This window comes from Hipposideros armiger, unplaced genomic scaffold, assembly GCF_001890085.2.
Source record: "Hipposideros armiger isolate ML-2016 unplaced genomic scaffold, ASM189008v1 scaffold_434, whole genome shotgun sequence".
Classification (NCBI taxonomy): Eukaryota; Metazoa; Chordata; class Mammalia; order Chiroptera; family Hipposideridae; genus Hipposideros; species Hipposideros armiger.
The window spans coordinates 1,093,439-1,105,630 of record NW_017731784.1 but is presented as its reverse complement, the minus strand read 5'-3'; the positions used below and the strand labels follow the sequence as shown (position 1 = coordinate 1,105,630).

The window sequence follows — 12,192 nt, the reverse complement described above, 5'->3', positions numbered from 1 at the left end:
GGCAAAGTGCAGATCATCCTGAAATTCCAATGGCTTAAAATTTTCTTCTAGTTTAATCCACTTAATCATTGGTAGGAAAGGGGGCATTCTGTTCTCACTAGCCATTCAGGGACTCAGAACAGGGATGTCTTTACCATCTTCCATGTGGAACATGTGGCCCCCGTGCTCACTACGGCAAGAGTAGAGAGCTGGAGGATTGCTCAAGCGTTTCCATGCTTTGCTTTGAAATGACACATGATATTTCCATTCGCAGCCCATCCAGAACTAGTTCCATGACCCCACCTAATCTCAAGAGGACAAGAAAAGTGGGGAAACAGATAGAATGTTGGGTGAGCACCACTCTCTCTTCCAATAATTCATTCAACAAATATGTATTGAGTGCTTACTATGTGCCAGGTACTGTTCTAGGCCCTGGAAATATTAAATATAGTTTTTAAAGACAAAAATCCCTGCTCTCTTGTAGTATATGTTCCATATTTTGGTTAATATTCATGGTTATTTTTACATATGCTTTAGAGACAACTGCTTGTCTTATATAATTCCATATATCCTAACAGAGTACAACACATATAACAGTGGTTTAACAAAAAGTGTAAATAAATATAACTGTTTAATGTCGTCTTGTGCAGGATCCCAAGCTCTACAATTACATACAAAGAACACCCATAACATATAAATTCTTTAAGTTAACCATAGTTCTATAATGTAAAATCAGCCCCTGCTTGTCTATGCAGACAGGCTTTGAGCGCTTCAAGAATTTTTGTTAAGTGTTAAGAGAGTTGCTTCTAGAATAAAAACTTTTGCTCATGTTCCATCCATAAGGATTATAAGTTCCTTGAGGGTAGGAACTCTTTCTTTTGGGAACAATGTAAACTCCATAGTTTTAATACAGTGTCAGGGAGCTAAACCTAGGCAGTCCAGAGCCCTGATTGATTAAGCATTCATTCATTCATTGAATATTTATTAAGTTTCTGTTATGTGCCAAGCAGTGTCTACAAAGATGGATAAGTTTATATCCACAAGAAGTCTATAATTTCCAGTATTGGTAAACTGGGGCTTATTCTGGACTCAAATGGTACTTTGTGCTTATTTTCTCCACTTAACAATTATATTCACATGAATTAGCCCCTCAGGAAGAATGGGAGGGGAAAAACTTGAAAATAACTTCTCTTATTCAACCCCATTTGATTACATGAATCTAAATGATAGTCTCTTCTTGAATACTGCCTATAAAGTCAGCCTATTTCATTTTCAGATATTTTAATTATTAAGAAGTTCTTTATATTTATCCAAAATCAAAATTTCTGTCTCTGGAAACTTATATAGTAATTTATATCATTCTTTCCTGTAATGATCCTAAAATATTCTATGATAGTTATCAGGTTATGCCTAATCTTCTCATCTCCAATCCCTTTTAAATATAGTTTCAAGCTGCCTCACCATTCGATCACTTCCCTTTTGTGGAAAGTCTTCTAGTTTGTCAGTGCTTCTTAAAGTGTAGAACACCGAACTACAGAAGACGGTTGAATATACAATTTGTTGAGTGTAGTAGATTTATTTGAGATTATAGGTTTATTAAAGAAGCAGTGCTTCCTGGAATTGGCATATTGTAATTATAATCTGAAAGTACAAGTAAGATATGAAGGAAAGAAAAAGCATGAGGAACATTTAAATAAATGCTTAGAAATGGAGCAAATGGAAGACAGGATTCTCTGCTCGCAACTACAGTGAGCGAGACAGGACATGTGTTAAAACTCCTGGAATTAGGTGGAGTAAGTTAAAGTGACAGGGTACCTTACGGTCCTCAAATGGTGTGGTTTCAGATCTAATGGGTATTTCAAAGAGGAATTTTAGTAGAATTCTGTGCTATGTGTAGCAGGAAGAAGAAGCAGCAGAGAAATGTTTTAACTTTGTAGGACCACTAGGAAGAGATTGCTGGTATCCAGCAAAAAAGTGTTTGCTTTGAGGGGAAGAGGGTACAAAAAAGTTTTTGCTTTGAGGTAAGGGAAGTCACGTGAGCAAGAAGGTATAGGATTCTGCAGGAGTTTTGATGAAGTCTGAAGCAAACAATTCACCCTTAATTTGTGGTGGAGAATAAGGTTCTTGGCAAAATGATGAAGTAATAACAATAGGTAACACATAAGGCCTAACTGTGTGCAAGATGTTATTCTAAGTATTTCCCATATGTTAACACAATCTTCACAACAGCTCTGTGAGTTAGGCACTTTTATTATCCCCATTTTATGGATGAGCAAAATTCACCCATGGAGAATTGAATTTGCTGAATGTCACATAGCTAGTAAGATGGCAAAGCTGAGATCTTAACCCAAGTAGTGTGTCTCCACAGTCTGCCCTCGTGATCACGATAGTGTATCTCACTGTGCTATAGGGTGCTGTTTGATTTCAGCTTCTTTCACATCTCATAACTTAATTTGTGCCCTTCTTTTCATGCATGGTGCCCCCTTTCTTACTCCTGCAAAGGAGCCAATGCCTTCCTGACCTTTTCTAAAATCTACTCTCAGGAAAGAAGCTAATATGCCCATTCATTCAGTCACATCAAGGAATAAATAACTGATATGGTTTAATATAAAATAATCTACTCCAGGGTTGAGTTTTGTTAGGGGCACAGGGAATGTTAAAGGGCCATAAAACCTTAACTCAAAACCCTGTTGAAATTTAAAATGTATATATGGGCACGACAGGATGAATAAGTTGGGTGCATGACCTTCTGTGCCCCTTCAAATTATACGTTATTTAATTTGCCAAAGGCTTATGGGAATTCTTTTGTTAGAAATAAAATAGGAACATAAAAGTGGGAATGGAAAGAAGAGATATATTTTTATTACATTGACTCAATTCTTTTAAAAATACCCTATTATTTTCCTAATTCATTATCAGGTGGAAGAGTTTTGATACAACCATAAGAGACATAGACCCCAGGAGAAAGCTTTAACTTGGACAGTTATAGATGAAAGAGATAATCTCATTCTAGGGTTTAAATGTTCATGTATTTACATCTGAATCGAGGTAGCGCAAAGGATTGTTGTAGTTCCTTTATTTCCTGCAGAAATAAAACCCTGTCAGATGGCTCTAGGAATCTTACAATTTGGGACTGTTACCCTAGAGTTATCTTTTATGCCTCCCTTTCTTATTCCACATTAGTCAATCATCAAGCCCTTCCATTTTTTTCTTTACAAGGTTTCTCATATATTTCAATCTAGTTCAGTTCAGTGAACACTAACTGAGTCCCTGCTTTATGTCACATACTGTGCTCTGAGTATACAAGTACCCCTACCTATCTCAATTGTCTCATTTTCTAGGAGAAAATATAGCATGATAGAAGCAATCATAAGAGTGAAAACAATACAGCAGAGAATTACTCTGTCAGGGAAGACTTGCAAAAGTGATGCTTGAATAGGGTTTTTAAGGATGAATAAGAGTTCTTCGGAATAATGGTGGGGGTGGGGGTGGGGTGCAAAATATCCTAACCAGAGGGCAAAGAATCCACAGAGACAAAGGAGCATAGCACAGTGTGGCCTGGCAGCTACAAGTAGTATTGCTATAGAATACATGAAGTTTGAGTCAAGGGCTGGTGACAATGGTGTTTTTGCTTTTTTATTGTCAGGATCTTCATATATCTAGAGTATCACTTGTTTATTTCCATGTCTGTGATTATTAAAGGCCTAGTCTTTTTTCATTACTCTGCTAAAGTCTTACCTATGTGCCACTCCTTGAAACTTTAGTCACTGTTTCTTGACATCTAAGTATTTGTATGTAGTATGTGTCCTCAATCCTCAACCCTCCGTGATAAGAACAACTTTCACTTGTACTTAAATGGTTATATAGGTTTCATAATCAGATTTGCACGTAATAATTTTGAAAATTTTTTGGAGTTAAAGGACCTATATGAAAATAACATCAGTACAGTAATACAATTTACTATACCAAATAATTCAGTTAAACAAGTGTGTTTTTCTGCTCTCTGTCATTGCACTAGCACATTATTGAGAAAGTATACAATGGAAGAAAATGGGAAGAGGACACTTCCCTTCCACATCTGAGAGAAAAGACTTTATTTAAATTCATACCCATGTAATGTCTGACTTTAATCAGGTCTCTAGGAGAAAAATCAGAGAAGTGTTTATTCAGTTTCTTCTGTTCATAAAATTTGAAAACATAAAAACAAAGGAAGACTACTTGTTAAAGAATATACTACTTTAAAATGAAGTTGTGTGGAAAATACCATCAAAGCAAACTGATTTTTATGTTAATTTCTTTGTAACTTTTTTTTAAAGGATGCCGGACAGTTTTATGCTAAATATAAAGAAACAAGATTGAAGGAAAAGGAAGATGCAGTCACTAGAGCTGAACTTGAAACACTTCAAAGTGAGTTTTAAACATTATCTTACTGTGTTATCAAAATCATATAAAACTAGTTATTTAAATTTGGGTTTTTGAATTCAGCAGTAATTACATTTTCTTTGCTTTCTTTGCCACTCCTAATGTATTACATGTTGAAAATGCTATATTAGTAATTATTGAGCCATCCACAGTTTAATATCAGAAGGAAAAATAAAATCAACATGGGGTCATATAGTTCCTCAAGTCTAGGAGGCATCCAGAATCTAGAAAGTCCTAAAATACTCCAGTGTTATAATTGTCATTGATATTAATGCTGAGTCTATCCAATTGATCACTTGACTTGCTGTATTACAGTAGTAAGTGGGAAACCTAAAAAGATCAGTGATTTTTGTTTTGAAAGTCTTTTTGTTTCATTTGTTTTATTGTTATATAATATGAAAAACTATGACTAAATGATCAATATGTTGAAGTCTTCCACTTAGCACTAAAGACAGTTCTTGCTGATTTTAGGAGAAGTTGAACATGCTGTTAAAGAAGGCATTTTTCCCAGCCCTGGTCTTCTGTCTAATTTTCCATATCTCCATCTTTCCCGCACATACTCACTCTGTCTCTTTATATCGCTTTGTTTTTATTCAGAGCATTTAACACTACTGAACATTAATTTATTTATTAATTTTGTTTACCATCTGGTTGCTCCAATAGAATGTAAACTTCTTGGGGAAAGGGGCTACTGTTTCGATCCAGGTACCTTAAAGAATTCCTAGCACTTAGTAGGTGCTCAATAAATAGTTGTTGACTGGATTCATGAAGGTGATATCTCTATTCTTCCATTTCAATGTGAATATTTTTGGTTCAGACTTTGTTCCCCTCCACCTACCCTGATTCCTAGAGAAGTGCATGGTGTGCGTGGTACCAATTTGGGTACAGAAGACAATATGAAGATAATTTTTTTTTTTAAGATTTTTATTGGGGAATTGGGGGAAGGGGAACAGACAAGTTGCTGTCCTTTTGTTCTTCAGTCTAGTTGTGGAGGATGTTGCTTCACTGGCCCAAGTTGGCACCATCATTGCACTCTTTCTGGGAGAGGCAGATCAGTTGCCAGCTTCTGGACGGCTGCTAACAGTGGCTGCTGGCCGCTCACGCTGGCTGCTGGCTACACATGGTAGCCCATGGCAACCCACTGCAGCAGGGGCTGCAGCCTACGCCGTTGCTGGCGACTCACAGCAGCCCAGCTCCAGGTTGAGCTGTTGTTCAGCATCTTAGCTGTAGAGGGCAGTGTCACTGGCCCTCACATGTGGGATCCAAACCGGGGCCCTCAGGCGTCCCAAGTCAGCTCTTAACCAACACGCTACTTGGCCGGCCCCACAATATGAACATAATTAATACCTGGTCAGTTTACACCAATAAATGGATATACATGCATAGCATGCATAGTTTTACAAACAATTTGTGTGCTTTTGAGGGTATGCAGTAAGCGCTATCCTGAATCTTATGGGAGTAATTTAGCCAAATCAAACTGGAAAAGAGAAACTGTCATGTTATTGGGTTGACAGAAAAGTCATGACGTATTTTTTCTATGTTTTTCATTGCAAAAATGCATCATGACTATTCTGAAAACTCAGTAGCATCCTAGACACTCAATACATAGAAAAATGGTGATACCTATTTCTCCCTAGATGCTGAAAATCCTAGCTTTCTGCCTTTACCCTGACACCAGACCATGGTTTGAGAAGAGAGAATTATGTTCTCTCCAAACCCAAAAGTATATTGCCACTACCTAAATGTGTGCCTTTGAGGATCTTAGTTTCCTGATTTGTCAAAAAAATCATGTTAGACTACGTGATTCCACTACAAGTTTTCTATTGCTGCACGAACAAATGGCCACAAATTAAGAGGCTTAAACACAAATTTATTTTCTTACAGTTGTGTGGGTCAGAAGTCCAACATGGGTCTCACTGGGCTAAAATCAGGGTTTATCAAGCAGGGCTGCGTTCCTTTTCCAGCTTCCAGAGGCCTCCCACGTCCTTGGATCATGGCCCCCTTCCTCCAACCTCAAAGCCAGCAGTGTTGCATCTGTCTGACTTTTCTCATATCACATTTCTGTCTGACCATAACTGGGAAAGGTTCTCTGCATTTCAGGACCCATGTGATTAGATTGGGCCAACTTGGATAATTCAGGATAATTTCCCATCTCAGGGTGTTCAGCCTTAATCACACCTCCAAATTCCATTTTGCCATGTAAAGTAAAATATTCCCAGTTTCCAGGCAATAGAGTGTGGTCGTGTTTAGGGTCCATTTTTTGCTTATCACAATTCATCAGGTGTCTGGGCAGCTTTAGAACAGGGACTGCTTCTTTTTCATCTTTGTGTCTGCAGCATTGAATACAGTGACCTTGCACAGTAAATGTTCAATAAATGTAATAAGAAATATATGAATTAATGTAATGCCATGAATAGTAAGGAGTGGCATATGAGCAGCTATCCTGTACAGAACACTGTTTCAAGGATCACATAATTTAATTCAAAAGTTTCAACAATTGCAAATACAAAATAATGTTCAAGTCAACTATATAATTGTTTGACAGACTTCTGTTAAGAGGGAAAAGTTTAGGATGATAGAGGATTACATATTAAGGTGGACTTATGTGTTTGTTGGGAAGTAAGGAAGGACAAATTATTATTATTGTTACATTAAACCTAAGATTGAAACAGAAGCATATGTTATTGCAATTGTTGAAATTATTTTAAGTAAATTGAATAAATCAGTGAATAAATGAAACTCTAAATGTAATTTTTATATAATTGTTTTTTTTTTAAGTAAAATTGTTACTTAAAAATTTTCTAATCCTTTTAAGACTTGACAGTCAAGGAGGAAAATAATCACATTTACTACAAGAAAAGAGAAAAATACCAAACTAACCCAAAATTTACCTATAGAGGCAGTGTGAATACACTAATTTCATTGCTTTCCTGATCATGCCTTTTTTAAAAAGATATAATAGACATATAACATTATATTAGTTTCAGGTGTACAACATAAATTCAATATATGTCTATATTGTGGCATGATAATATTAAGTCTAGTTAACATCTATGATATTGTAACACATAGTTACATATGATATTTTCTTATGATGAGAACTTTTAAGATTCTCTTAGCAACTTTCAAATATACTATACAGTATTATTAACTATAGTCATGTTGTACGTTGCATCCCCAGGACTTATTTATTTTATAATACACAGCTTATTTTTATGTAGTTTTTGTAACCACTTATAGGCCATAATTTTGGCATATATGAATTATCTAATAATGATTAAGTATGCACACTACAATTTTGAAAATAGGAGTTAAACATAAAATATTTATCATAATACAAAAACTTCCTTTGAAGTTTGTGGCCATTTTTCCAAAATTGTTCAAATATTTTTGTTCTGCCTAAGAGTCTAGTAGCAATTTTCAAACAGATTTAGTAATTCTGTCCTATTTTGTTATTGTTTAATAAAAATGATTATGTAAAAAAACACAAATTTTAAAATCTGAACACTCTGTATGTGCAGGTAAAAATGTGTAATAGTCTTCTCAAAAGTTTGAAAGTTCATTATGAACTTATCATTTCTTGAAACTTAAAATGGAAAAAATACTAAAAAGCATATTAAAAACAATACTCATACTAGGCCCTGAGTAATAAGACTTCTATCAGTCATGTTCTGATACCAGTTTTGTATTTAGAAAAGGTGATGACATCAACATTAAGAACATTAAAGTACAGCCACATTATTGTTAATAGTGTCAAAAACTGTCATGTACTTTTTAATGTAATCTCTAATGGTTACATGCGAAGAATCTTTTAATTAATTTTGTTAACTTCATTACAGTGCTCTGCATTGTATACTTTAGAATTAATACATAAAGGCCCCAAATTCCCCAGTGTGCATTTCATTTGCCTCTATCCTTCTTAATTTTAAAGACGATCATTGGAATACTGAGTTCATAATAACATTTCCATCTGCTTAATTGAGTAAATGCATCTTATGCAGATTAGCCATTGCTGTTTTATGCTGCCTGTTTTTCATGACCTAATTGCTAATCTGCCCTCAAGTCTATCTGCTTTACTGCTGAGATTGTGCAGTATCCTCTGTGGGCTACCCTAGGACTACATTGGGTAGGGTGTGGTGAACTTATTAAAATAGTATTTTAGAGGGTGAAAAATAAAAAGGGTAATTTTTTAAAAATAAATATTCTTCTGGGAAGTATTTATACAAAAAATGTGATATCTGTTTGGAAAATTGTGAATTCTAAGTACTGTCGTGCAAACACTCCATATCATGAATGGGAAAAAAAATACATTTGAGTTACTTTATAAAGAAATTGGTTGTGAAGGTTAAAATTTGAATAGACAAGGCAGGGGTGAAGGAAAGATGGAAGTAAAACCTAATATTTCCCTTATCTTTTTCTGCATATGTTATATGATTTAAGAACAGAAACAAAATCAAATAATCAAAATCCTACTGTTAGTACTTTTTTATCTGCAGAAATAATAGTTCCAGATATTAATTATGTTTTCCTTTGTGTTTCGTGCATTGCATACCCCATTGCATGCCCCAATGATGGACCGAGTAGGGGTGCCAAGGGGACAGTGAGAAGGTGGGTGACAGAATATGCCTGTTAAGGGTTTCAGGATGGGAAAACATTCACTTTCCCAAAGGTAAAGGAACACTGGTTTTCTAGAAAACTCAGATTCATGAGGAAAGGAGATGCTAGTGCTGATTTGTAAGTTGACCCAATGGTTGGTGGGCAAGAAAACTAAGGAGATAGGGCAGCAATTTAGGTTAGAACATTTTCCCTGTGGTAATATAGGGTGCTCGTGGAGAGTACTGTCTGAGGTAACTTATGAAAAGGCATATAACCAATCAATACCTCCAGTACCTTTGGAAACGTGACCAAATAGAAAGAAAGTCTGTATCTTATGAACCAGATTTGTAATAAAACCTAATAGGAGCCCTAGTCCCAAGAGTTTACATATATGGAGGCAAATAATACCTTTAAATAGTATGATTTCCTAGGCTTTGCTTTAATGACCATGGTATGTGAATTTTTTAAATCCTACAACTCAAATGTAAATACACAGTTCCTTCACTATTTCAGATCATAATGCTATGTATGCTAAATATAATGCAATCATAGTTTTCCCACTGAATTGATTCAAAAACTTTTTATCCAATTAAATATATAAACACTTACGGCTATAGATTAAATAGTTAAATTTCAACTAATATACTTTATATGAAATAATGTATCAGTTTATAAGCTCCATGCAATTACATATTTTTGTCTGTCTTATTTTTGCCTTATAACCTCACACCCTAGAACAGTGCCAGGCACATGGTAGGTACTCAGTAAATATTTGTTGAATCAATTAATGAATTTAGAAATATTGTATTGTTCATTTCTGCTTCATATTTCTTAAAGCAAATTATTAAAACTTCAATATTTTTGACAAGAGGATCTTTGTAATCAATGAAACTACTTTTTTAGTGATCAACACAGCTTATTTATTTAACAGAGTATATCATCTTTATTTTCATATATAATGAGATACAGCCCCTTTGAATCCACATATGATGCTGTCACTAGAAATTTTGTCCCAAGTCACAAGTACGTATTCATACAATATTAGGATTTCCCCCCCTCCTTTTTTCATAGCTGCTACAATAAAACCACTGTATTGCTTTTTTCCCCAATATTTTTTATTGTGGTAAAACACACGTAACATAAATTTACTATCTTAGCCATTTGCAAGTTAGAGTTCAACGGTATTTAATATATTCATAATCTTATGCAACCATCAACCCCATCCATCTCCCATAGCTCTTTTCATCTTGCAAAACTGAAACTCTGTATACATTAAACAATAACTCCCTATTCTCACTTCCACCCAGCCCCTGGTAATCACCATTCTACTTACTTTCTGTCTCTGATTTTGACAAATCTGTATATCTCATATAAGTCAGATCATACAGTATTTGTTCTTATTGTGACTTTTCTATTTCACTTGGCATAATGTCCTCAAGGTTCCTCCATGTTGTGGCATATGCCAGAATTTCCTTCCTTTTTAAGGCTGAATAATATTCTATTGCATGTATATACCACATTTTATTTATCCATTCATCTTTCAATTGGTAGTTGGGTTGCTTCCACTTAATAGCTGTTGTGAATAGTTCTGCTATGTACATGGGTATACAATTATTTCTTTGAGTCCCTGGTTTCATTTCTTTTGGGTATATACTCAGAAGTTGAATTGCTAGATCATATGGTAATTCAATTTTTAATTTTCTGAGGAACTTCCATACTATTTCCCATAGTGCTGTACCATTTTACATTCCTGCTAACAGTGTACAAAGGTTCTAATTTCTCCACATCCTTGACAACACCTGTTTTGGGGGTTTTTTTCATTGTAGCCATCCTAATGAGAAATGTTTATTAAAGTCCTATACACAATTTTGAATCAGACTGTTTTTTGTTGTTGAGTTTTAGGAATTCTCTATGTAGTCTGAACATTATCCCTTATCAGATACATGGTTTACAAATACTTTCTCCCATTCTATGTGTTGCATTTTTACTCTGCTGATATTGTCTTTTGAGGCACAAATTTTTTTAAATTTTTGTGATGTCTAATTTGTCTATTTTTTTCTTTTGTTGTATGTGCCTTTGGTGTCATAGCAAAGAAATCACTGCCAAATCCAATGTCATGAAGCTTTTGTCCTGTATTTTCTTCAAAGACTTTTATAATTTTAAGTCTTACATTTAGGTCTTTGATCCATTTTGAGTATATTTTTGTGTGTAGTGTTGGGTAGGGGTCCAACATCATTAGTGTGTGCATCGTATTTAGTTTTCCCAGCCCTATTTGTTGAATTACTGCTTTTTTTATTAACTTTTTACTTTGAAATAATTATAGATTCATAGGAAGTTGCAAAGATAATATAGGTCCCTTGTACCCTCCTCTCAGTTTCCCCCATTGGTTATGTCTTATATAACTATAATATAATATCAAAAGCAGGAAATTGACATTGATACAAAGTGTGTGTGTAGTTCTCCGTTACTTTAGCACACGTGTTAACCACCTCCCCAATTGACCATTATCATGTTATGGTCACACGTATCTCTTCGCATCCCCCTCATTATTCCTAATATCTAGCAACTACTGATTTATTTTTCATTTCTCTGAATTTGTCATTTTGACTATATGATTTAGAGAATGTGGTTTTGAGAACCATACAGTATGTGATTGGCTTTTTTCTCTCGTCAAAATGCCCTTGAAATCCATCCAGAATTGTTCTGTGTATTAATAGTTTGTTCCTTTTTATTAATGAATAATATTCTTTGGTAGGGATGTACCACAGTTTAACCATTCACCTATTGTAAGACATTTTGGTTGTTCACAGTTTTTGATTGTTACAAATAAGGCCACTATGAAGAGTCATATGTATTTTTCATATGTTTTTATGTGAACCTAGTTTTCCTTTTGGTAGGGTAAATGCCCAGTGCCCAGAAGTGCAATTGCTGGTCATATGGTAACTTTATGTTTAGAGTTTTAAGAAGCTGCAAAATTAGTTTTCAGAGTGCCTGTACCATTTTATATTATACCAGCAGTGTATGAGAGATTTAGTCTCATTGCATCCTTACCAGAATTTTTTTAAAGATTTTATTGGGGAATTCTGGGAGGGGAACAGCATTGGGGAATCAGGGAATGGGAACAGACAAGTTGCTGTCCTTTTGTTCTTCAGTCTAGTTGTGGAGGACATCGCTTCACTGGCCCATGTTGGTATT

The 12,192-nt window shown here is 34.9% G+C and overlaps 1 protein-coding gene across 1 annotated transcript in view; it reads left to right on the top strand.

The window, feature by feature from the left end:
• The window catches only part of DNAJC1 (DnaJ heat shock protein family (Hsp40) member C1), a 195,943-nt gene that overhangs the window by 82,793 nt on the left and 100,958 nt on the right, over positions 1–12,192 (top strand). The window contains exon 7 of the mRNA XM_019665145.1: positions 4,296–4,386. Coding sequence (XP_019520690.1) covers positions 4,296–4,386 — 91 coding nt within the window. The remainder of the gene's footprint in view (positions 1–4,295; positions 4,387–12,192) is intronic.